This window comes from Pangasianodon hypophthalmus, chromosome 26 (assembly GCF_027358585.1).
Source record: "Pangasianodon hypophthalmus isolate fPanHyp1 chromosome 26, fPanHyp1.pri, whole genome shotgun sequence".
Taxonomy (NCBI): Eukaryota; Metazoa; Chordata; class Actinopteri; order Siluriformes; family Pangasiidae; genus Pangasianodon; species Pangasianodon hypophthalmus.
Window position 1 is genome coordinate 5665367 of NC_069735.1, and position 26566 is coordinate 5691932.

A 26566-nucleotide genomic window follows, 5' to 3' on the forward strand; every position below is an offset into this window, starting at 1 on the left:
CAGTTAGTCATTTCATACAAGTGATTCATTTCATTTCCACATAATCAGTAAGCAGGAATAAAGGTATGAGGTGCAGTAGAGGTGTGTTTCTCACTGCAGTAAGGCTCAGGTTCCTTTCCTCAATCTGTTTTGCTTGTTGAAGAAAGCAACCTGATGACGTAATAGGTTCAACTGAACTACATTACCCATGACTGAAAAAAAATCATCCCGGAAGTGAAAAAAAAGAAAGCAAACTTTCAGAAATGTGTACATGTACGCTGTTCAAACTTAAACTTAAAGTCATTCTTTTGTTTTAGTTCTTGTGTCTTGCAATTTCTGTGTGGAAATCCACTCCACATGTTCAGGTTTACACAGCATTTCACAGCGTCTCCTCAACCCACAAATCCCGCCCCTCGCACTGTGATTGGCTCACAGCTCATACGCTTTACCTGCGGATTGCGCGGTAGTGTGCGGTATAAGCCAATCCAGAAGCAGGAGGCGGATTGCACTAGCCAATCATCTCTCAGGAGGTGGGGTTTTGTCGGGTGTGAAAAAACAACGTGTCTGGAGTCTCCAGTCTCTCCCGCTTCTCCTGAAGCCTCAAAACTCCACTTTATCTTCACTTAGAGTCAGAAGGTGAGTGAAACATTTAAATCTGTCCCTCTGAAAACTTTCCTGGTATCTATGTTCCTAGTTACTGGTGACTTTTAGCTGTGCATAGGAAGTTTGTGTTTCAGCGGAACTCTTAAGAAGTTCTGACAATGTCTGCAAAAAGGAGCTTGTTACTCGGATAAAGCAGGAACAAGTCGCACTGCTGTGTAATGGTGAAGTACACACTGCTGTAGGTAGGTGAGTGTCTGTACAGTGAGCATGTGTCTGTGAATAACATGAATCACATGAATCACATGATTGCAGTGCTAATCAGAGGCACTGCACTGCAGAAAGCACGTGCAGAAAGCACTGATCAGACCCCTGGGATCACTGGGATCAGTGTGTGCATGATTTCACAACCCTGAAGAACCTGCAGTTTATCTGCAGCTGTGGATGGCATGGGTCAGATAAATGCCTGCGCTTCTGTCTCACAAGGCTGAGATTTTTTTAAGTCTGTCTAAATACCCAGAAGTTTTATTTAAGAAAAGAAAAGATCTTTGTATTTTGTTAAATATACTAATCTACACACTAAACTGAGGTGCCACTCAGGGGTCTAGTTTGTCCCTGCACTTTTTGGTCATGTTCTCAGGGGGATCTACATGAACATGTATACCTAGCATCAGCTCCATCACTGGAAAGGGACCAGCATAGGAGCAGCACTGAGCAGATGCTGGGCACTGACCCTGGCACTGATGCTGGCACTATTGCTGACACTGGCATTGGTACTGACGCTGACCCTGGTACTGACACTGACGCTGACCCTGGCACTGGTACTGACACTGACACTGACCCTGGTACTGACACTGACGCTGACCCTGGCACTGGTACTGACACTGATGCTGACCCTGGCATTGGTACTGACCCTTGCACTGACCCTGGCACTGGCACTGACGCTGACCCTGGCACTGGTACTGACCCTTGCACTGACGCTGACCCTGGCACTGACACTGGCACTGACGCTGACCCTGGCATTGGTACTGACCCTTGCACTGACGCTGACCATGGCACTGACCCTGACCCTGGCACTGACACTGGCATTGATACTGGCACTGACGCTGACCCTGGCCCTGACCCTGACACTGACACTGACGCCGACACTGACGTGATCGTGTGTATAGCCCTGGCTGTGTGTACAGTGCTCACTCTGCACTGATGGACCAGGCAGGAAGCAGGCTGACCAATTGCGGCACTGGTAGGTGTATATGGAGAAAGTCGTTTCTTAGTGTCTCTCTAATTCCGGTCACTTTTGGAAAACTTGACCTCCTTTAGCAGTCGGTGCCCTTTTCTGTGCCCTCCAGGACACTTGCTGTGTGCAGATCTGGTGTCCAGGAGTGGAATATCAGATGCTCTTAGTATGGAGATAGCCACTTCTGCCTCTGCCAGCACTACAAACCTTTCACCCAGAGTAGTTTCAGGAGCAGTGACATGGTCCCCAGATGTGTTGATGATTTTATAAAAACATCCTTCCCTTTACTCTTAATTTTGAACAGTATTGAAATGCTGAGTTCATAAATCCTGATCTACTTTTCTTACAATACATTGAACTGAAATTTAATGTCATTGCAATGTATTAATATTTAATGTTTTATTTGTGTCAATATTGTCTTGTGTCAGTATCATCTGTGAAGCCTATAATGGGATATGTCTCGTATTGTGGCTTTAGTGTATCATCTCATGCCTAGTTAATTGTCTAGTTATCTAATCTTTTATGTGAAACTAAACTACATCAAATAGCAAACAGCCCAAAAGGGACAGTTTAGCACTGAATCAGACTTGACAGGCGGACTACAAGGTGTGTAAACCTGCTAATTTATAACCTCATTGTTCACAGTCTGCTTACTGTTTCAGACAAAGTAAAGGTGTTTTATGGTTGAATGCATCTTTGTTGCTGTGGCATTTAAGTCATATGTAGATTTAGAGTCTTAGTATAGAAGAAAAGTTCACTGGCTCCATTTCATACTTGCATCCCGTAGGTCAATTTTCTGTTCAATTAATTACACTGCCTACATGAGGCTAAAGGGCAAATCTAATTGGCTGTGCTGTATTAGGGTGGGTGTACGGCAAAACTAATGTGAAGAGGACTCCAAGATCGTTTCATGACTCAAGTCACAATACTTGTCACAGTATTTAGCCTTTTGAAGGCTTGTTTTCAATAATCGGTATTTCTCGTATTTTAGGTAAGATCTGTGTTCAGAAACTACCAGTGATGCATATGTTTAGGAAAATGTTTCATGATGTAATATGTCTTCATTATTGCCAAGCCAGCCTAAATGTTACAGTCTTCTGGGGTCTGGAGGGAGGGAAATAGTGGCGTAGCTGGTGACTTCTGTATGTATAACTTGAGCAGATTTGTTGGAACTTCACCCACTTGTTAGTGTTCTTTTGATTATAAAACTCACATACACTCACATCAAATGTAGCTGCTAGCTATATGAAACTATAAGTAATAACTGTGCAGTTAAAAAAAAAATGTCCAGCACACATCTGTAGTTGAAACCAGTTATAAACTCGAGTGATGTAGGTGAGGTTGAGGAACTGTCCGAATCAGAATTCACAGCATGATGACAGTCCTGGCATTTCTACCTCTGTAGTGTGTGTGTGTGTGTGTGTGTGTGTGTGTGTGTGTGTGTGTGTGTGTGTGTGTGTCTCCAGGGCTCTTATTTACAATGTCTTCATACTCAACATTCTTTCAGTATGCATAGTATTGGTTGATCTTGTAGTCTACATTTGTAGAAGAGTATTGTGTTTATTCCAGGACTCTTTTTCACAATATGCTCTTACCGATTATCCTTTTAAGACAGTTCTGTTTGATTAGAATATACAGCTGTAGTAAAGTAAAGATTTATAATCTCACTATTTGGTGTAACCCAGAGGAAGATGGGTTCCCTTTTGAGTCTGGTTCCTCTCAAGGTTTCTTCCTCGTGTTATCTCAGGGAGTTTTTCCTTGCCACTGTCACCTTTGCTTTGCTCAGTGGGGATCTAAATCTACATCTGGCTTTCTTTAAAGCTGCTTTATGACAATGTTTATTGGTAAAAGCAGTATAATCATACAGTACTTCTGGTTTAAATTAGAATACAGGATTTGTCGGGATTTGTGCCGATTCAGCCACAAGAGCATTACCAGGACAAGGCTCTGATATCAGGCGAGATGGAATGGTGTGCAGTCAGAGTTCCAGTTCATCCGAGAGGTGTTCAGTGGGGTTGAGGTCAGGGCTCTGTGCAGTTCTTCCACACCGACCTTGGCAAGCCATGTCTTTATGGAGCTCGCTTTGTGCACAGGGGCATTGTCATACTGGAATGAGATTGCGCTAGGCTTTCAGTTCCAGTGAAAGGAAACCTTAATGCATACAAAGACAATTGTGGACTTCCATCTTTGTGGCAACAGTTTGGGGAAGACTCACATATGGGTGTGATGGTTAGGGGTCCACATAGTTAGCCATATAGTATAGATAACAGTGTGTCATGACAGAAACTCACCATGAAATTCATCCAACTCATCAAGTCTCAGAACATATAAGAGTCATTTATTGCCTGAAATGGATATTGATTTTGATTAAAAAGGACTGAACTACATGCTTTGTGTGTCACTCTGGATAAGAGCCTTTGGGAAATGACTAAATGTGAATGTAATTTTTGACTGAAATATTTAACGATCAATGGTGAAATGACAGCTGTGATGTATGGTTATGTCTGGAATTGACCTGTGGTCTCATAACACACACATAACAGCAGAAATGCATCATTAGTCCAAGTTCTCATTTGCATTTTGTGACCTTTTGCAGTGGTGTATTGCAGAGGTTAATAGTGTGAACACAATCAGTGTATTTAAGTGTCTTACTCTGAACAATCAATAATAATAAAACTCCACTGATTGCTTGTTTTATTCTTTGTAGACGGTTGGCCATGGCTGAGCGTGTGCTTGTTATCGGGAGTGGTGGGCGCGAGCATGCACTAGCATGGAAGCTGGCTCAGTCACCTCATATCCAGCAAGTCCTAGTTGCCCCTGGCAATGCAGGCACAGCCAGCTGTGGAAAGATCTCCAACTCTGGTGAGTGTGTGTAAGAACCTCCCAGCAGACAGGGAGGTGTGTACATCTGTACACAAGTACATCTGTTCTTTAGCTACTCTAATGTCTTGTATTCAGTCATATTCACACTTTGCTTTTTCACTCTCTCCAGCTGTGAGTGTGAGTAATCATGCCATCCTGGCACAATATTGCAAAGATCATAATGTGGGACTGGTGGTGGTTGGCCCAGAGGTTCCCTTAGCTGCCGGTAAGAGCTTTTCATTGCGCTATACTTCACAGCCTGTGTTATTTAAACAGTGAGTAGTAGGAAAAAATGCTGTTATGCTGTTATGTTAAGTGTAAAATCTCTTTATGCCACAGGTATGGTAGATGATCTAACTGCAGCAGGCATAATGTGTTTTGGGCCCTCTGCAAAGGCCGCACAGCTGGAAGCTAGCAAAAGTTTTGCTAAAAGTTTCATGGACCGTCACAGCATCCCCACGGCCCGCTGGAGCTCCTTCACTGACCCACAGGAGGCCTGCAGCTACATCCGAGAGTATGCAGAAAGGGAGAGTGTGTGGGTCTGTCTGTCTGTGTGTGTCTGTCTGTGTGTATGTGTCTGTCTGTTCGTCTGTATGTATGCATGTGTCTGTCTGTCTGTCTGTCTGTGTGTGTTGTCTGTGTGTGTTGTCTGTGTGTGTTGTCTGTGTGTGTTGTCTGTGTGTGTTGTCTGTGTGTGTTGTCTGTGTGTGTGTCTGTGTGTGTGTATGTGTCTCTCTGTGTGTAAGATAATTAATAATTAGAAAGTGGTGACTTGCTTGTGGTCTTTAATGTCAGTGAGTTTATTCAAGTCTGGTGATTTAGCACACTGGATTTCTTGTCCTCTGCTCTCGGGTGTTTTCTAATAAGCTGTTAGTGATTTTAAACATTACAAATGTATGACTTTTTTTGCATGGTTATTTTGTATTTTAAACAAATTGCCAAAAGTCCATTTTTGCACATTAACACTTTTATTTATTTACTTATACACTGCCATTCAGATGTTTTTGAACATTGAATATTGAAAATCTTGAAAATAGTGAGTCAATCAAAAAGAATAATTTTTTTTTCCCCATTTTTGAAGAGCGGATTTCCCAGCACTAGTGGTTAAAGCCAGCGGACTGGCTGCAGGGAAAGGAGTGATAGTGGCAAAGGATAAGGACGAGGCCTGTCAGGCAGTACTGGACATCATGAAGGTCAGTTAATCCATGCATTTTCATGATTTTTAAAAAAAAATTTTTTTATTGCTTTAATGCTGTTACTCCTTCAAACCAGCAGCGACCTTGGTTCTTGAATGTTTCAGTTTAGAGTGTGCTGGAATGATAATATAGAGATCTTGAACAGATTTGTTCAGAAAGGCACACAATGTATCATTATATCACAATATTAATATGAAGCACTTCTCATATGCAACCAGCAGCATGAGGACATGGAGTTTACGCTCTAACTATAAGGTAGCAAGTACACTGTATTTCAGAAATAAAGTTGTATCCTTTCTACATGTGGACATCATAAATAAAGTGGTAGAGGAAACGATGAGTGCTCGGAGACTTATATTACTGCTTTGTTCAGTTGCAAGGGTTTTCTCCTTATCTTATGACAATTATTGACAAAAAGTATACTCTGTTATAGATCAGTGGACCAACACAGGATTGTGTATGATGTGTTTAATACTGTGTTTTTTTGTTTTTTGTTTTTTTTATCATCTAGGATAAGACATTTGGCGCTGCTGGTGATACTGTGGTGGTTGAAGAACTGCTTGAAGGAGAGGAGGTTTCCGTGAGTGCAGTTTTTTTGATCACACACACACACACACACACACACACACACACACACCTCTTCTCCTGCATTTATCTATTAACCATTCTGTCTTTCCCTCAGTGTTTGTGTTTCAGTGATGGCTCCACAGTGGCTGCTATGCCTCCAGCACAGGACCATAAACGGCTGCTAGATGGAGATCAGGGTCCAAACACGGGGGGAATGGGGGCCTACTGCCCCACCCCACAGGTGAACAGAGACCTTTACGCTTTAATATTGATATAGTACTAGGCTTGTGTGATATAACAATATTATAATCGCTACACAATATTACATTGCCATGATATCCAGTGACATTTATTTCCACTTATATTATGTTAGAGACATGCCAGTCATTATGCATTTTGCGTAGGAGCTCTGCAAAAACATCAGAGTACGCTTGTATAAGTTCTCACTCAAAAATATCCCAAAAGAGCAGTCTTTATCTCCCCAATAAAACGAGAGATGAGCCAAATGACATGTGAGTCTGAAATGAGTTACACAAGTGCTCTCGACTCACACGGGCTCCTTCACTTTCTGTTAAAGTAAATGGAGAATGTTTGAGTTGTGAAATAAAGTCTATGTTTTATGTAAAAGTGTATGTTCAGCTTAGCTAACAGCAGACAAATACATTGAAAAATTTCAGCCATAAATGGTCAAAATGGCTGTTTCAGTTTTCAGCCAAAGGAGTAAAAAATACAGGAAAGAATTTCACCCAAAAAGATTAAACGGCCATATAACGAAGTGCCAGATCTGACACTTTATAAATAATGTTAATGGCGATGATAATTAGAAAGTGATTAACTACAGTGGTGGGGTTTTTTTCAACACTGAGCAGCATACACAGTGAAAACGTCGGCCACGTGGACATTAGATCACGTTTGTAATAAGATTATATTGAAATGTGATATGTTTACTGTAATGTACAGTTCACTGTGTATTACTGCAGAATCACTGTGTATTACTGTAAAAATCCAGAATCCAGCTGAGTTTTCATTATTGCCACAGTTCCTGACTCTCCTGCACTCTCTTTAAAACTGAAATGGTGGAAATGCTCGTTTTCCTGTGTTTCTTTAGGCTAACTATTCTGGACAATTCAATCGTTTCTCATGATATTTTTAAAATGGAAAACTGTGAGCAGGGATAATCAATATCACACAAGCCTTTACACCCCCCCTTTCCATATATGACCCTGGGGGTCTTGCTTAATGCAGTTACATCAGTACTAGTGTACAGGAGATGTATTTCGTACTTTCCCAGATGGATGCAAGTTATGTACATCAGTCTGATTTGCCTGCTTATTGCTGAGGATATGATCAATACCACTGTCAAACCACTGTGTTTTTTTATGTAGGTGTCTGAGGAGATGCTTCACCAGATTAAAACCACTGTACTGCAGAAGACTGTAGATGGCATGAAGCAGGAGGGCATGCCGTATGTTGGTATGTGATTTAAAGCAGTGTTACAGTGTTTCAGAATCCTCCACCAATACTTGTGTAAGAAACAAGAAAATAAAGTTTGATGACCAAAGCTGTTTGAAAAGGCTTGTTTGAACAGCAAGTCCGAGACCTTTGACCCCTTTCCCCCTGTAGGTGTGCTCTATGCAGGGCTCATGTTGACTAAGCTGGGGCCAAAGGTGCTGGAGTTTAACTGCCGATTTGGCGACCCCGAATGTCAGGTTAGTGAATACGGTATTTAGTATTTCAACACGCAATTCAATTACTGTCAAGGTTTTTTTCTGTTTTTGATTTTGCTTATTTAAAAAAAATAATAAAATAAAATAACAAAATACTATTCATTTATTTCTTAGGCATCAGACTGATACCAATAAGATTCCAATCTCAACATGCTTTATGACACTTCATAATATGATTAAAAGAAAATTTGATGAACCAATTTATATTGTTTGTAGCATGAGTGCTCTGATTAATTGGAACACCCACAGAACACTAATGAAAACCAACCAAACAAGATTTCTTATTTGAATATTACACATTTCTCCAATCTTGGTATTGCTGATGTCTCTACTGTGCCTGTATCACTGTCTTGCCCTGACGCAGTATTTGAGTACATTGGGTTATTTCTCAGAGCATAAATGCATATACCATACACCCTCATCTTAAAGCTTGTAGAACCGTACAACAGATGAGTTTTTCTTTCTGATAGCGTTTCAAGGTAGGAAGCATAGAACCCATAACTATCCGAAACGCTTCTTATGAAATATTCTTGCGTTAATGTAGCACTGTACTTTCAGGTGCTGCTGCCCCTCCTGAAGAGTGATCTGTATGAGGTGCTGAAGAACACACTCCAAGCCAAACTTGCCTCCAGTCCTCCTATCTGGCTGGAAAACAGTGCTGCAGTTACTGTAGTCATGGCCAGTGAAGGATATCCGGGAGCCTATAAGAAAGGTGTCGAGATCACAGGTACTGTCTATAGTGGAGTTCAGTTTTCAAAGTCACTTTGAAATAGTATTTGTTTTATTAGCAAGTAAAGGTTATATTGATTAAGGTTTCTGGACTTTGGACTTTGTCACAAAGATATTTCACTGTTCATCAGTTCTTCTGAGTGGTTGATAACATCTTCAGGATTATGGCACATCTACCTTGACTTACTTTCAGACGACTATAAAAGTGTCATTTCAGCCATTTCTAAATAAGTAATGCTGAATTCTATGTATCTTTCACTGCCATTGTTTCAGTTCATTTTGTAACTGTAGTATACCCTTTCCTGTTATCCTTTTTATATATCTGTAAGAGGTTCACATAATACATATAAAATATTTCTGTATTTCAGGGCTCTCTCAGCTCACAGAAATGGGGATGCAGGTCTTCCATGCTGGCACTGCCCTGAAGGAAGGGGGTGGAGTTGTGTCTAGTGGTGGGCGTGTTCTGACGGTCACAGCGGTTTGTCCCACTTTGGAGAGTGCTCTGCACAGCGCAAATGCAGGTGTGGCCGCTCTGGGCTTCCCAAATGCAGTGTATCGCCGTGACATTGGCCACCGCGCCATCGCCTACCTCACTCGTTCCAGGTGTGTGTGAGGAGCTGACAATTCCACACCTGTAAGATGCTGATCTAGCAAGTTCTCTGCAAGTTCTCTGCCCCTGTCATTTGCCCTTGGGGAAAGTCCTGTCACAATATTAACGCCCAAACAAGTCATTTAGACGGCAGTTGAAGGTTGTTGGATGAGTTCTTGGACAGCTCAATTATTGAGTTAACATGACCGTAAAATTCACAGGCAGAACCTGTCCACAAGGCGTCCTAATCTGTAGTTCAGTGAAACAATGTTTTATTCGGCCAGCTCTTTGCTCTTCTTGCTAGCTAGAAAGCTAGGTAGTTAGCTAGCTAAATTGTGTTCCTTTTCACGCTACACTAGTGGTCACCAACCCTCTTCCTTGAGATCTACTTTCCTGCAAGTTTCATCTCCAACCAAAATCTAACACACCTGTATTAGTTGATCAAGAACTTCTTAAGGCAATGATTAGATGGTCAGGTAGGCATGATTATGGTTGGAGTCTTCAGGAAGTCTTCAGGAACAGAGTTGGTGAAAACTTCACTACGTGGTACTTCTGTTGTGCTATAAAAGCCAACACGTGTCACCTGGTTGATACACACTTTAGGGTCATGATGGGGTGTTAAAATGATACTCATTTGTAGGGTTAGAGATGAAATCACTGAACTGGAAGATTCTGATTTACTCAAAACGTTGAAAGAGACATGCAAAACATCTTACTCGGATTGTTAGGCTGACGAACTCGTACACAGCTTTTCAACCATGGCTTTATAGTTACTTTAATCTGATGATACAGTTGATTACCTGTTCACCCAGAGGTGCTGTTCTCCAGTACGAATACTTCTTGAGCCTATCTTGTTGTCCTGAGTATACAGTATATGACCCTCTTAATGGAAATATTATTAGATAATGGGACCAACGTTGTATTGCTTTATACTCAAACCCTGTAAATGTACTTTCTGTTTTTACTTTTTCAATAAAGTACATCAATCCTTTGACAGTACTCTGGTTCTTTAACCCATTCCAGTTTGCCAGAATGAATGAATAATGCTCGTTTATTATTAATGAATAATAATAAAATCATTAAAAGACAACAATAAAAAATATTATTCAAATCACAAATCATCATCAAAAGCCAAACGGCTGCACTGACTTCATGTCTCCATCCCACAGAGGACTGACCTATAAGGACAGTGGAGTGGACATAGCAGCAGGGAACAAGCTGGTGGACATGATCAAACCTCTAGCCAAGGCCACGTCTCGCTCAGGTACTAAACCCTTAGCAAAAAAAAAAAAAAAGGAAATAAATAAAATCATGGCCTACTGATGTTTAACTTTGGCACCTGAATGTTTGCGCAGGTACATTTTCAGGTATTTATTCCTCAAAGCCAGTTACGTGTGAATGGACTATAATTCTTTCCACTAAAGCTTTAGGATAAAAGTTAAAGATTGCATTTATTACTGAAGTATTTTCAGTATTTGTAGCAGACAAAAATGTATTGCCTCATTTATGATTGAAAGTGATTTGTAGGACAAAATGACTTTTGGGAACAAATTATAACAGTTATGACAGAAACATACTTTTCACTTTAGTACATTCAATACTTCAAGTTTTTTCACTCCATAATACTTGGAGTTGTGGTTAATGTTATTGTTTAATAGTATTTTTTTTTCTTCTCTGCCTTCCTGCCTACACATCAGAAGATAGAGATGGCCATAACACATTGTATTTTGAGGGGGAAAAAAACCCAAGGATTTTGCATTTTAAGTGATTGATACTGATGAATCATGCAGAATATGACCAGGGACATGAGCTAATAAAAAAATCCTCTTTCGATTTCAGATTTAATAAGTTCTAATCTAATAATTTTTACAAGCTTTGGTGACCAAGTACACTTTAAATGCTTTGGCGTATTTGTTTCTGATGTCTTTATTCTGGCTGACTCAGGATGCAATGCTGAGCTCGGAGGATTTGCTGGGCTGTTTGACCTAAAAGCTGCTGGATTTGTTGACCCCATACTCGTAGCTGGAACTGATGGAGTTGGCACCAAACTTAAGGTACTGACATTCTCCTAAATCCAGTTTTTCTTTATTTTCTGAAGTATTGCTGGAGAATAATGGCACAAAAATTCCTTTCTTGTCCACATCCATCAAGATCGCACAGGCGTGCAACATCCACAACACTCTTGGCCAGGACCTGGTAGCCATGTGTGTGAATGACATCTTGGCTCAGGGAGCAGAGCCACTCTTCTTCCTGGATTACTTCTCGTGTGGGCAGCTGGATGTGGGCGTGGCTTCCTCTGTGATTCGCGGGATTGCGGAGGCTTGCCAAATGGCGGGTTGTGCCCTACTGGGTGAGCACTGCTGTTGCGCTTTTGTAAATATAATGAAATAAACACACCTTTCATAACATGTAGAATATAAAGATTAAGTGATTTCAGTACAGTTTAGAACTAAGCTCAAAAGCATGGCTCAGACATGGTTAAAACGCAATCCTTCATCGTTTTTAAATGGGGAGAAGATTATGTCTATTTTACAGATTAAGAAATACGACACAAATCAACAAAACTTAAGACAAACTTAACTGAAAAAAAAAAGTTTAAAAAGAATAAAAAAGCAAGATATTAGCCTCTCAGTCTCCAGACCAGGGGTCTCATTTATCAAAACATGCATAAAACAAGTTCTAATTCTGTGCGTAAGATCCACCGGGACTCACTAGATAACTGGCATTTATCACATTTGCATATGCACAGCCGTAAGCAATGGACTGTGATAAATCACACATCCCATCCTCTACTTGCATGAAAGTGTGCAGCGTAAGCCATTCAGGATGCCGCTCTGGTTTGGAAAAGGCAGTGTGTGACATCTGGCAGTTATAACAGAGATGTTTACCTGTGACTACACTGTGATCACACTGATTTTTCCCACATCACACCATTGTGCCGTTCCCTCCACTGGCTTCCTGTACTCCCAGCCCGCACCAGCTTGCCTACAAAGTCAGAAACTACAGGCTGTCTTCATAGGAAGACTAAAGACCTGCCTTTTCACCAAGCACTTGAATTAATACTTGTGTAACTGATTTAAAAATCCTGTTTGTTGATGGATTCTACAGAGGTGTGTGGTGATTGACTGGCATCCCAGCCAGTGTGTATTCCTGCCTCATGCCCAGTAGGCGCCGCATCCACCATAACTCTGACCAGGATGAAGCACTTACTGAGAGGGAGTGAGTGTGTGTGTGTTTATGGCACCTTTCATACAACGTAGTGTTTTTTTGTGTTCAGGTGGTGAGACAGCTGAGATGCCAGGAGTGTACGGTGCAGGAGAGTATGACCTGGCTGGGTTTTGCGTTGGTGCTGTGGAACGTGACTCCCTTCTCCCCAGATTAGGAGACATTCAGGAAGGCGACGTGCTAATTGGAGTAGCTTCCTCCGGAGTGCACAGCAACGGCTTTAGTCTAGTGAGGAAGATTCTGGAGCGTGCTGGACTGCAGTATAGCTCTCCAGCTTCTTTTGGACAGTCAGGACAAACTGTGGGTGAGTCTGAGTGGAGGTGATGTTTGCTTGTTTGCAATTATTCTTCATGCTCCTTAAATTTGTTAGGGTCTACCTTTTCATCTCAAATTTTACGGTGATGCACAATTTATTTTTTAAATATAATAATAAAAGGGTCAATTGACAAATTCACAGATAATACAGTTACAAAATGAACTGAGGCAATGACTGAAGGATAAATATAATAATCAGATTTCCTATTCTTTGGGACGTATTTAGTCTGAAATGTATGCATGTTCAGGATCTTTACTTAATTCATAAGCACTTAAACAGCTAAATAAAACCAGTACTAATGAAAATGTTTCCAAATTATGCCCAGATTACACACAGTCATACTTTCATTTATTGGCCATTGTTTGTCAATTTTGTTTTGCAGGCGAGGTGCTGCTCACACCAACTAAAATTTATAGCCGCCTCCTCCAACCAATCCTGCGCAGTGGAGCAGTGAAAGCCTACGCCCACATCACTGGAGGCGGGCTGCTGGAGAACATTCCGAGAGTTCTGCCTAAAGAGCTGGCTGTAGACATGGGTAGGAGGGAGCACTTCAATTTAGCTTCTTTTTTTTTTCTGTTATGTGGTTGAACGTGCATAACAAATTATGATGTAGAAATTGCAGATTACAGTGAAATATATTCTCAAGCTCTTCCTGAGTTGATTGGGGTGTTTTTATATGATTTTTCATATCATACGGCAGTTCAAGTAACTGCAGTTAGTTTCATATCTTCTTTGGTTCTGAGCCTTCTGTAAGTTTAATGCTTTTTTTTCATGCTAATGCATTTCATTTTTGTTGTTTCAGATCTAAACACTAAATTAATGTAATGCTTAGTTTTGTTTTTTTTCCTTTTTAAAAGATGCCATGCTTTGGCGGATTCCTCCCGTATTCTCCTGGCTCCAGAAGGAAGGTGCGCTGTCTGAGGAGGAAATGAGTCGCACTTTTAACTGTGGCCTCGGAGCGGTGTTAGTAGTGGGCAAGCAGGATGCACAGAGGGTCCTACGACAAGTGCAGGCCCAGGAGGAGGCTTGGATTGTGGGCTCACTCATACACAAACTGCCAGGTGAGCTTAGCATGGATGAGAAATGCCAGTTTGATATCCAAAAGAAGATTAAAATCCACACATCATTGGTATTGGATTGCAGTCAGTAGAACAGATACCGGTTAGACATACAGTCGACTCCTTTCGTCAGATATGCAAAATTAATAATGCATGCAATACGTTATGTGGGTAGTACAATATTTTTGCAAACCTGGAAAAAAATCTAAATTTCTGTAAGTGTTTCTGCAATACACTGGTCGTAAAATTATTGGCACCCCACAAGGAGTGAATGTTATTATTCTAAGAACAGTAATGCAGCTGAAAACCTAATCGTCCTTAACTGTTCCTGAACAGAAACGCTAATTTACAATTACTGGTTAGTGATGTTATTTTTTTTGTCCATGTAGCCCACTAACTTATTTCTTACTTCCATACTTCCAAATGTACTGGATCAGTATCATGTCTCACATGATTTCTTTCAGTAAATTACATAACTTCATTTTTTGTATAAAGAGTCCAGGTAAAATAAAATTACGCTGAATTCACGGTTCGCACCTGTCGCCTACGTGGCACGACTGCGTTGCAGGAGCAGTGTGTCCCAACCGTCGGCTGAGTTACAGCATACACGTTACTGACATCAGGCTTCATTTTCTCCAAGAAAATTCATGCCCAAATGTGCAAGCATGTCAGTGAAACATGAGGTATAGCAACAGCTGAAATTACAGCACAGCTCAATAAAAACATATGAGACTGTGGCTTAATGAACAATCGACCTTTTCATGTTTTTTCTGTTTATCTATGAATATCACTAACCACACTAACCACACAAATGCTTTTCTATGAAACTACAGGTTGCAGATTCATGACATCTTTTAGAATATGATTTGAAATAATCACAGAGTATTGATTTCTAAAAGGTTTACACTTTGCTTACAAATAGCGGTGACTCGGCCAGCAAGGGAACCATGACAGGCTTGAGTTTTATGATCCTCGAATGCAGTTGATATGGATTGAAACACTTGAAACTAGCCCAGGAAACAGTCTCCAGTAAATATGTTGAACAGGAATATTAAAGTTCATAGCTTGTGTGTTTGTGTGTCTTAGCATGTCCTAACATGTCCTCATCAATACAAACACAGCTGCAGCTCTAATAGCTCTGAAAACCTACTGTTTTATTATATTAGACCTAAATACAGCCCATGTAAAAGGAATGAAATTTACATTTTTTCCAGTTTGTCCAAGTTTTAGGATTAGCTTAGGTACCTTATATCGGGATTAGAACAGCAGAATGAAAACTTTAAATGTGACTAATTAATGATTTTTTTAAACAAATGATGCATGGATGGAAATCAAGCCAATTACAAAAACCTTCATGTAGGAAGACTAGTTTTTAATAAAAAAAAAAGTTTAAATGGTCCATTTTGACCATTAAAAGAACATTATGGTAAGCAAAATGGTGTGTACATATCTATCATTATGGTTACATCATCATAATCTAGAATCTAGTCATTAATTTGTTTTTTATTTTTGTGTGCATGGCAAACAGGTGCAGAAGCTGTGGTCATTAGAAACCTGGAGCACAGTCTGAAAGCAGGTCCCAGTCCGTCTCCTGACGTCAGCGTAGCCCCGAACGGCACGTGTCAAAGAAATTCCAGCTCTCGCAGGAGGACCAAAGTGGCTGTGCTGATCTCGGGGACAGGTGTGTGTAATTGGTTATATTTAGTTATTACTAACTGCAGTCCTTTTACTAAACCAAATGTCAGTGATTGGGAGCCTTGTAGCTCCTCCTTCACCTGTAAATATCATTTATATGTGTACGTTTAAGGTTTAATACAGATTTGTATTTAAAGAAAAGTATCATGGAGTCTTTTGTTCCTGGAAATAATACTCATGCCACTGTACAAAGTACAGTGTGTAACCATGAACGTTTGTATACTGTACTATATTTTGCTGTGTGTGTGTGTGTGTGTGTTGGTAGGCACAAATCTACAGGCACTGATGGAGCAGACCAAGAAGCCATCAAGTTCTGCTGAGATCGTGGTGGTCATCTCAAACCGGCCAGGCGTGCTGGGCTTGAAGAGAGCCTCTATGGCAGGCATTCAGACACGGGTACCTCTTAGTAGTTTAATTTATTATAGTTTTATACAGTTGTAGTGTTAGCCTTTTTGTGTGTTTTACATGCTTGTTTCTCACTGACAGGCTGTTCACTGTGGAATTTTCATAATACTTTCACCCAACTTTGAGTGCGCTTAATGTCCGTGTTTTTTTTTCTTTTTTCTTGAGTGAAACTGACACTGTTTATAGAACTAGAGACTTAAACTCCATCTATGAAAAAGCAATGAAATTAGGACAAAGTTTATATGAAGCATATATGGAGGAAAAACATTTTGCTGGATGATTTTTTTTTTTTTTTTTTTGCTGCAAACACATGATCAGTGCTGTCCAAAGTTAATGTGCATCTAGCCGTGTCTCTTCACTGCAGTATCCAAGAATTTCACTGTGTTTTTCTTTTGGAAATCGATACACGTACTTTCTGAAAGCAAGTTTGTTCCTGGCCTGAGGGAACATCCAAGAACTCACCAATATGGTCCTAATATTAATTTGGGAAGAACCAGGCTCCAGTCTTTTTCAAATGTTTTTGTTCTTATCCAGGTGGTGGACCATAAGCTCTACGGCAGTCGTGCGGAGTTTGACAGTACTATCGACCGTGTTCTGGAGGAGTTTGGAGTGGAGCTAGTGTGTCTGGCTGGCTTTATGAGAATCCTCACTGGGCCCTTTGTCAGAAAGTGGAATGGTACTCTTGCTTCTGTATTAGTAACAGTGCTTGATTTAAAGGGGGAAATAAGGGGATGCTGTTGCTTCTGTTACAGAATGAAGACAAAAGCTGCTATCCACCAGTCCATCCTGTTTTAATGCCACTGTGCAATATTACCACGTCTGTATTCACTGTTTGATCAAATGAACTGCTTATTTGTTCAGCAGAGCTACATGGTGTCTAAACCGTTAAGTTAGGATTAATGTAGAACATGCATGCAACTGCAGGTAAATAGCGTAAATCAGAACAAGGGTAATATGCTCCATATTCAACCTCCAGAAACAGCAAAGCAAACACAAGTACCGCAGCTACAGCAAGATTTGTGTACTCCATAAAAATCAGTTATGATTATAATCCGATCATATGATTGTCACACATTTTTGTGGCACAGTATTTCTGATTTTGGCTGTATGTAACAGGCTGACCTAACATTTACTGTCAGTTTGAACTAAAATCACACTGGCTTCATTGTAAAACTAGGCTGTTATAGTATCAGACTATAGATAGTAGTGACCCAATGAGGAGTCAGCTGTCCTCTCCATCTCTATGAATGAATTTCACAACTATGTAATGGTGTATCTGAAGAACTGTACACAACATGAGCAACTATTTTCTGTGTAACAGGCAAGCTGCTGAACATCCATCCTTCACTGCTGCCTTCCTTCAAAGGTGTGAATGCACAAAAGCAAGCGCTGCTGGCCAGGGTTCGGGTAACCGGTTGCAGTGTGCACTTTGTGGCTGTAAGTTGGCTTGTTTTAAGGCATTTGTGAACATGAAGTCCACTGTCACTTTGGAATTTAGGAAAAAAAAAATGTATTGAAAGACTGACAGTAAAAGAAATTAACATACATTGAAGTAATTATGGGGTATGATAATTTTTTTGTTTTTTTGGGGGGGTTAAGTTTCTCCCACAACTTCTCTGTTTTGCTTTACCTTTTCTCTACAAAGGTGCCATTAAAACTGAGCTTAACCTTTTTAAATTCATCTTGTATTTTGTTACATATTAACAGGAGGAGGTGGATGCAGGAGCTATCATCGTACAGGAAGCTGTTCCCATTCTGACGAACGACACAGAGGACAGTCTATCAGAGCGCATCCGGGAGGCGGAGCATCGGGCCTTCCCCACCGCTTTAGAGCTTGTAGCGAGTGGAGCAGTGAGACTTGGGGAAGATGGGCACATCATCTGGAACCAGTCAGCATAGGTGTTGGGGCTTGAGCTAAATATACAGATAAGAGCTAACGTAGTAGTGCATGGACTCGGCTCCACTGTTAACATCTGTCTGTGATTCTGAATTAGTCTCAAATACACTGAGTGACTTCACTTAATCTCATTTCATATGCTGATGTTGGTGTGTTGTACGTTCTCCTCTGTAGAGTTTTACACTGTTACACATACACTGTAAAACTGTTACAACAGTGCATTGCCTGAACATTGCCACTGTGTATTTCTGAACATTCCATAACTAATATAATAGTTATATTAGTAGCTTAGCTGCTGTTATGAGTCCACTTTACCTCTTCCTCTTATTGTGTTGAGCAATACTTAAAAATGATTAACCCACTTTGTATGAAAGATGAATTGCATGACAAATTGGAAGTCATCAGTTTCTCCAAACCAGAAAGAGCTGTAACGTTTATGGCTGGTGATAAACTGCAGTTAACTGCTGTAAAATCGTTCTGTGCATGTAAAAGCTGACACTGTGATACTGCCTGGTACTGAATATATTAAATCTCGACAACTTGATCTTGTGCTATATTAATGCAGATTCTAATAGTTTGTCAGTGTTTAACACCTGAATTCAGATTAAGACAGGAACAGTTTCACAACATAACATGATCAGATAGTCTCAAAATAATGTCATATTTTGGACTGTTGTTGCAGTTATTTTTTTTAATTTAGAGATTTAAAAAATACTTGATTGTCATTTCTGCTGAACCAAAATATGGAGTTATGAAATAACTGACGTTTTGGGCAAAAGACGATGTGTGAAGCTCCATCTTCTTCCCAGTTAACTTTCTATAATTTCTCAGTTCTGGGTTTCACTGCTTGTGATGGAGTCTCTGCATGCCAGTCTCTTGCACTGACTGCATCAAACAGAAATGACGCATTTGCCATTCCATCACCACAGAATGTTTAAAGGGCAAATCTATTCCCTTCAGTTGTTCTAGAACATCAGTAATTATTATTATATACTGTTAGCATGTATCTTCAGGAAGACATTATCAGAGTAACACGCCCACAGTGAGACTGCATGCACACACACACATAAGCCCACAGTGAGACTGCATGCACACACACACACACCCAGTCACATCAGCAGCATCGCCCGTTTGTAGGGGTCACTTCCATATTCAACACGTTTACCTTCATTGACGTGTGGATGAAGATTTAAGAGGGAAAAAGCAACATACTAGGAAAGATGTAGACGCAAGAATGACCAACATTTCTAACTGAGAACAAGGAATTACTTTTCATGGCACATTATGTTGCCTTGTCTCTCCTTTGATGAACATTCCCTCATATAATTGTGGTACAGAAGCTTCTTCCTCTCATGGCCATTCCAGATCTCCTCAATATCACTTCATTAACCACTCTTGCTACAGACAACGCCATCTATCACGCAAAAATCTCCTTTAGAAAACACGTCCTTCATTTTCAGTACTGCGTCTCATCCTCGAGTCAGGTTAGCCTTCAGCCTAACCGGGAGCCATACCCCATCACCACCAAGCAGAGATCTAATACACTGACCACTGAGCCATGATTTACACTGTCAACAAGGTCACTACTGCCATTCCTTCTCGATTTAATTCTTTAACCCTTCCACTCGATCAGTCTAGCTGTCAGGACGTCTTCAAAAATATTTTTCATTGTAACCCTTTAAGAATGTCCAAGGTCACCCTTCCAGATCAAAATTCACCAACACTACAGCTACCAAGATAGCTGCAGAAAGACTAGCATGGTCAAGCAAGAACAGTGTGTATTGTTTTCTTGAGATAACAGTAACTTTACATGGAAGTTAATTTTACTGATTTTGACTGCCACTCAAATCGCTTATTGTTTTCTTGCTTCACTCTGCTTTTGGGAATACAGAGAGGATTTCAGTCAGTATGTAGTGCAGTTGTGTTATTCACGGTCCTGTGATGTCACTCTTGCTGAAGCGCAGGATGGACAGCTTTTCTCTCCCCGCCTGACGAGACAGACACACCTCTCCTCTTAACCCGGAGTCACCAAGCAGAGACAGAATCTCCTCTAGACAAAAGGGCAGAAAAGACAGTAAAGTTCAATCTAATCTAATATCACTGCATTGCAACTAGAATTAAATAAGTGTTGAAGGAGTGACACTACGTCCAAAATGTCATTCAAGAAGTTCACAGCCCTTAAGCATACCCTGCAGTATAATACCCATCAGCAAAATGAAGTAGATGCGTCACTGTACGGTAAAATGATTATATAAATACGAATTATACATTAGCAAGCTTGAGTGTACAGATGCTTCATGCTTGCATTTACATTTTCCTTTTTTAACTTCACCTGAGTGTTTAGGAACTGTTAACGACTTCCTTTTTCACTAGGATGTAAACATTAGGCGATACAGGCCAAATTCCCTTAGTCATTCATCAGCATGGAGAAACTCGTGCCACCCTGTATAGATTATCTGATTAAGAGTGTCTCTGTTATGCTTCCATTATGTGTATGGTTCTTGATGTTATTAATGCAATATTCTAATAACATTCATTTCATAGCTTCCGGAAAAAAAAAGTTATTCAGTTTGGGCTATGGAACGTTGGTAATGTGGCACCTTTGAAATGATCACAATCAATGTGATACGTTAGAGATTTGTTTCCTGTTATGGAAAATCAGCCACATCTGTAACACTAAACTAACAGCACTAGCAAAGAAGCCTTCAGGTTACTGTCAAACTGCATGTAGCTACAGTGAGGCTTATGCTAGCTGGTAACTCGAACTTTCGGACATAATCTCCTACCTGGATTGTTATCTGACACTGTAACAAGGTAGAACAGGCCCTGTTTGGATAATAACTGTGAAACCATGGGGAAGAATCTGTCCATCACCTCCCTGCCTCTCTTTCCTCCTGCCCAGGATGCTTCAATGCCCTGACTGCCCACCTGTGCACGAAAGAAAAAAGAAAGAAATTGTATAGCTCATTATTCAACTTGCACATCAAAGTTCATGCACTCTCGATTAATTTCAGTGGTAATTTCAAGGGCTTTCTCAGAATGTCTGCATAAAATAAAAAAAAAGCTACTTTTATCAGAAACCACATCTGGAAAATATATGAGCTAATAAACTGCAACAGTACACAAGTTGCTTCATGGTATCTAATGCTGCATTCAACTAGAAATTTCCGATGTTTGGCTAGGGAAAAACCAAAGAAACATCCCCTTTCAACTCGGAATTCCGACTCATAAACTCGGGATAAAGTAGGATTTCTTACCTTTAAATGAGTTATGCTGTATATACACAAATATTTGCTTTAGGTCAATCAACATACAGACATATTCGCTTGTTAAATCTATAACAATGACTATACAGTTTACTGTTTTGACGAGGAAAAGCTATCTGGTTGCCAAAGAAAGGTGTTCATGTTTTTTTTTTCCCACTTTATATGCCGAATGTGCCAAGGACAAATATGACAGAAGTTCGACTTTCCACGTTTGATATGTCATATGCAGCATAAGAATTTTAAAGCTAAAATTAGCAGATCAGCAAACATCTTTATTTTATAACCAGTAATCAATTCAGCATTAGTTATTCATACCTCCGCGGATGGTGTAACTACATATGGAGGGTTGAAAAGAAGAACATCCACCATTCCATTCAGTCTGGGCATCAGACACTCAGTCTGAGGAACAACAAAAAAAAAACCCTTCTTACATGCACATCAGTATTAAATAATAATGAATGAGGTATGCTTGTGTGAAAGCGAAAAGGCAGTGCCTGAAAAGCCTGAACAACAGCATGCTCTGATGGAGAACATTATAATTAAGATGTCACGATAATGGAACCCTCTATCATGATTCACAATATTGTGTTTGGATATTTAATGTATCTGTTCTAATCTGACCAAATCTAGTTCAACATGAACCTTAGCAGGCGTTGCACTGGGGCCTTGCTTTAGCTTCACTGATCATTACCCACAATCATTCACTTACCATGTAAACTACCTAAAATTAACTACCAGAATGTGTTCTATTTCTGTATAAACAGACATAACAGTTAATCAATACATTACAGAGAATATGATCGCTACATGTAATTCTGCTTTAAAACTTCAACCAAAATAAACTACCTTACAAATGCCTTAGCTCTCCTTCCTGATGGGACGTGTGTTATTTCAGGAACACAAAATGCTTAATGCATAAAAATTCACACACGCAGCTTCCTCCACTGAATGTAGAGGTAGTTACAATAGTTTGAAGTCTCCCTGGTGATATTATTAAGCAGCACATGCTTAAACACTTCTAGCCAAATGGTCCAAGAGCAAGGCAAGAGAGAGAGTCGAGCGTATCTCACCAGGTCGGTTATAACTGGCTGCAGGTGGAGGTTATTGCGGCGAGATGTCTCTGCTGTGCACTGAGCTGCTGCCGGGTTCAAGTCAGTGCAGCTTCAACATGCACAGAATATCAAAACAAGGCAAGGTGCAGTGAAAACATGTACTCACTTTGACCCAGAACAGTTTGAGTTTTATATTATGCTGTATGGCTGCAGAGAAAACGAATCAAAACCACGCCAGTGATGCATCAAGCACATTTATCCAGAACCATTTCTCCACAAGTTACTATCAGCAGAAAAGCAGAAACATCGTAATGACTAATTATTTAATCAGAATCAATACTGCTGGTTTCTTTTTAACTTTGAGAGAACTCACTACACAACACTAAGGTTTTTTTGTTTTTGAAAAATGAAGTAAAATTTTGATATCAGATTAAACACTGATCACAAGTCATCCACATACTCACAGATACAATGCTTCAGCTCCGGTTACTGATGCCAGAAAAGCAGAGACCACACCTGAGCCACTGCCAACCTCAAGGCAGACAGCAGGCCTGAAACACACACACACACACACACACACACAACTGAATCAATTACTGCAAGATCAGCTGCACAGACAGCAGGAACATGAGCTCACACTGAAGTTCATGTCTTTGCTATCAGTGTGTCAGGAATGGGCATTAGCACAAGGGCTCGCAAGTAACAGAACGATCAATCCTGACAACACAAACATGCGAGTGAATGTTCCCCTTTTTAAAACTTTTCATCAAATGCACTTTACACTGCCTGAAGTCCAAACAAAAATACATAAATCTTTGTTTATTTGTCTAATGGGCCTCATAATCAAGCTGGATGCAAACAAACTGATTTGCAAATCGTTCACAGAAGCATTTACATTAGAAATGTGGTATTCATGAAAGATTTATTTGGGAAAAATGTTCATATCCTGTTAGAGCTCCTGAGTTTGTGTAAATTTACATATAATGAGACTCACTAATACGAACCTCGAATGACAGGCTTCAAATCTGAATGAGTTACTGCATAGTATGAGCTACTGCAATTTTCTACACGAATGACATTGTCAAGTTTAAATAGCTTTTTTATTTCAATTGGACACACATTACATGACACTTTTGTAGGACTAATGACAATGACTATGACAAAACAAATCCATTAATTAAGACAAATAAGCTAAGCCACTCAATTAGGACAAAAGAAACGCAGTCCTGTAAAAGAAGGGAGAGATGTGTGTAGAGTCTGTGCCTATGGATGCCGACTTGCTGCTACAGATGAGCTGCATTACTGGAAAATTTAGTGCATTTAAGTGGCTTTCTTTCACCATTTTGTCATTATTCTGTCATTTTCAACACAAAAGCTTTGCCTTTTGTGGAGTTTCAGGGGTGTCTCTACACGTAAATCAGCTGTAAGTGCGCTTGGTGAGTGGCACCAAGCATACGCATGCAAGTATGAAGAAAATCACTGTTACTGAAACTTCTGTAAACTTCAGCCTACGAAATCCCTTACACACAACTTCAGTAGGTGACTGATAAGTGACAAAGATTTAAAATAAACTGGGTGCGAGTGTGTCTGCAGCAAGGCAATGATTAACACAGGACCATAGCACAAGTAATATAGTTACTAATTTTGATGTAAAATTGTCTCTCACACAAGTACAACACAACATCACATCACATTTAAACAGATGTTGGATAAAATTGAAAAACACTGTGTAAAAAAATATATGCATCTTTGCAACCCAAGGGCTTTCCTATTTACTCACCCTGTAACTTATCTTTTTATTTAACTTACCTTAATGTCCTATTTCTGTCCTTCAAATGTATAAAACAATACGTACTTACATACATCTGTAAGAAAGAATGTTGAACAAAGTTACATTTAATCCAGGAGCAGATAGAAATGTAATACCCACTTGCTTCGCCGCAGCAATTCAGCATCCTTCTCCAAGGTATCAATCAAAAGGAAAGAGTCTTCTGCTGGCTCATATACCTCTGAGAAAGGCCCATGACCAGCATGGGAGTACAGAGGAGTCGGGTACTTCAGCATGACATAGCTAATGGACACGTTCCTAAAAAATGTCAAAAGCACAAGCTATTAAAAAAAATAATAATAATAAAGCATAAGAGTATAAGAGTATAAGCTGACACAAATCAAAACCACACAACTCTGTACTAGATTGCAGCTAAATATAAGTGTGTTGGAAAATTATTTGCCAACCTGAGTCAAGATGGGTTAAAAAAAAAGAAAAAAGTTAAGAACAAATGACTTTGTGTGAGAAAATTAACGACTGAAATTTAACATCTAATTTAAGAAAAAAAAATTTTTTTCTAAAAATAAACAATTCCTTGAGTTACTCATTAACATAGGAAGATTTAGAGAATACACAAAGTGAGACAAACGTGTGCTGAGCTTCAGGCAATGGCTATAAAAAAAAAAAAACGATAAAAAAGACAATACCCATATCTACTGTTAGAGCAATAACTAAGAAGTGTAAAACAACCTCAGCTGTAATGAACCGGTCTGAAAGAGGACACAAGTGTGTTTTTCCTGCTCACTGTCTCCAGAGAGACTCCAAATCTACAAGTGTACACAATCCCCATGCCAATGACCTGGAAGGCATCGCAGAAGAAGGCGAGTTCACTAGGCACTACTGGAAGTTTGACTGAAACTGGGTTCTGCTGACAGATGAAACAATACAAAGTGGGTTTGTCTAAAAGAGGATGGTTATAGAGAAGAGAAACTAATCCCCACTGTTTGTATGGTGGAGGATCTGTGATGCTGTGGGGCAGTTTTTTTCTCCAAATGCCCCGGGAATCTATATTGCACCACAGACTCCATGAATTGCCAGGAGACTCTGAATTAGAATCTAGCTGCCTCAGCCAAAAAGCTATCAACGTGTTGTGCTTTGCTCTTCCTGCAGGATAATTATAAAAAAAATATAACACCCAGATCCACAAATGGTTCAGAGAATCCAGCTTTTGGCCTGGGTGTTCCAGTCACCAGAAACCTGTGAGGTGCTGTGAAGTGGAGAGTCTACAAGAGAGGACGGAGGACCCTGGAGGATGTGGAGAGACTGTGTACTGAGGAGTGATCTCAGGTATCCAGTATCATCATGCATTTCTGGGGAGGAGCCTGAGTGATGTTATGCTGGCAAAGAGAGCTGGCACAAAGTTAAGTGCGTGCAGGGGTGCCAATAATTATGGCTTGGTTTTGTTAACTTTAAGCAGATTAAGCACACATGCATTTTTCATATCATTTTCTCCTCCATTTTTACCAGTGAGCCAGTCATTCTGAAGCTGATTCTGCCCTGAGATGGACTGCTCTCACATCCAAGGTGCAGATGTGATACAGAGCTGCTTTCATATTGCATCCTGAGAACTACCACAGAGTGCGCGAGACGCCATGCTTCCTGCCCCACTGGACGGAAGTACAGCTCCAGCATCATCACTTCCTGAGCCTCTGAAACAGCACCAGCTTTCCCTTCCTCTCTCTCTACAGCACTGCTACACGGCACAAAGGTAAACTTACTAAACAAACCGCGTAGCCGAGTATCGCAGCGCTCCTCTTTTCACCACTGTTGTGTGCGTGCACGTGCACAGCTTCCGCTTCCGGTTGATATCAGCGATGCATTGTGGTAGTTGGAGTTTCCATCCACAGCTGCACTAACACTCAGAGCTAATTTTATAGCTTGCTAAAAAGGCATAAATCTGTCTTCAACAAAATAGCCTATAATAAGAAATATGATCATATAGAGAAAGTGTAGATATTATATACTCTAGATTACTGAACAGGTCTTTTCTTTGGGTTTCAATTTTTTTTTAAATTGGAAATAAACAGAAGGTTTATTTAGAATTTTGAAATATTTTAAAAAAACAGAGAAAGCAAGTGTTCAGTATCTTGAATATTTTATATTCAAGGTTCTGCACAATTTCTTGGTCCCTATTTAAATGTAAGCTAATGTGTGATATTGAGCATGTTAACTGCTTTGTAGAACAGGTCAGATTTTCTTCAGGCCTAATCTCTTCTACTGACACTGTGTTCAGACGGCACTCTGATGGATTTGATCTAAAAATGGATCATAAGGTTTTGCACAAACTTGTGGAGTCCATGCCAGCTCGAGTGTACACTATCATTAAAGCAAAAAAAGG

General features: G+C 40.1%; 2 protein-coding genes across 4 annotated transcripts; one reads left to right on the forward strand and one right to left on the reverse strand.

Annotated features, from left to right (window-relative positions):
* Positions 1–455: 455 nt before the first annotated feature.
* Positions 456–18626, forward strand: gart (phosphoribosylglycinamide formyltransferase). Of its 2 annotated transcripts, none has more exons than XM_026931826.3 (22): positions 456–615; positions 4524–4678; positions 4809–4904; positions 5018–5192; positions 5760–5871; positions 6386–6454; positions 6557–6682; positions 7827–7914; positions 8065–8150; positions 8727–8895; positions 9266–9500; positions 10656–10750; positions 11431–11540; positions 11638–11836; positions 12764–13015; positions 13410–13562; positions 13885–14088; positions 15614–15766; positions 16046–16176; positions 16720–16861; positions 17507–17622; positions 17893–18626. In XM_026931826.3, the coding sequence occupies exons 2-22, from the start codon at positions 4534–4536 to the stop codon at positions 18082–18084; spliced, it is 3048 nt and encodes a 1015-aa protein (XP_026787627.3). In that variant the 5' UTR covers positions 456–615; positions 4524–4533; the 3' UTR covers positions 18085–18626. The 2 variants fall into 2 exon arrangements, with proteins under 2 accessions (XP_026787627.3, XP_053085938.1); XM_053229963.1 differs by lacking the exon at positions 456–615 and adding an exon at positions 632–828.
* Positions 18627–19842: 1216 nt separating this feature from the next.
* On the reverse strand, positions 19843–26080 carry n6amt1 (N-6 adenine-specific DNA methyltransferase 1). 2 transcript variants are annotated; one of them, XM_026931827.3, is made up of 7 exons: positions 25947–26080; positions 24331–24486; positions 22865–22951; positions 22419–22509; positions 21664–21747; positions 20869–21010; positions 19843–20132 (listed from the first exon to the last, which is right to left on the reverse strand). In XM_026931827.3, exons 2-7 carry the CDS (start codon positions 24462–24464, stop codon positions 20011–20013), a joined length of 660 nt encoding a protein of 219 aa, XP_026787628.1. In that variant the 5' UTR covers positions 24465–24486; positions 25947–26080; the 3' UTR covers positions 19843–20010. The 2 variants fall into 2 exon arrangements, with proteins under 2 accessions (XP_026787628.1, XP_034155983.1); XM_034300092.2 differs by lacking the exon at positions 25947–26080 and adding an exon at positions 25693–25922.
* Positions 26081–26566: the final 486 nt, after the last annotated feature.

What these genes read in the sequence shown, in the direction of transcription:
- gart (XM_026931826.3), top strand. Translation starts at nt 4,534, where the DNA reads ATGGCTGAGCGTGTGCTTGTTATCGGGAGTGGTGGGCGCGAGCATGCA. An exon ending in TTGGCGACCCCGAATGTCAG is followed by an intron (nt 8,151 to 8,726) that starts GTTAGTGAATAC and finishes CTGTACTTTCAG; the next exon opens with GTGCTGCTGCCCCTCCTGAA. An exon ending in AGAGCTGGCTGTAGACATGG is followed by an intron (nt 13,563 to 13,884) that starts GTAGGAGGGAGC and finishes CCTTTTTAAAAG; the next exon opens with ATGCCATGCTTTGGCGGATT.
- n6amt1 (XM_026931827.3), bottom strand. Translation starts at nt 24,464, where the DNA reads ATGCTGAAGTACCCGACTCCTCTGTACTCCCATGCTGGTCATGGGCCT. An exon ending in TAGTTACACCATCCGCGGAG is followed by an intron (nt 21,011 to 21,663) that starts GTATGAATAACT and finishes TTTCGTGCACAG; the next exon opens with GTGGGCAGTCAGGGCATTGA. An exon ending in AGTGTCAGATAACAATCCAG is followed by an intron (nt 20,133 to 20,868) that starts GTAGGAGATTAT and finishes CCTTTTGTCTAG; the next exon opens with AGGAGATTCTGTCTCTGCTT.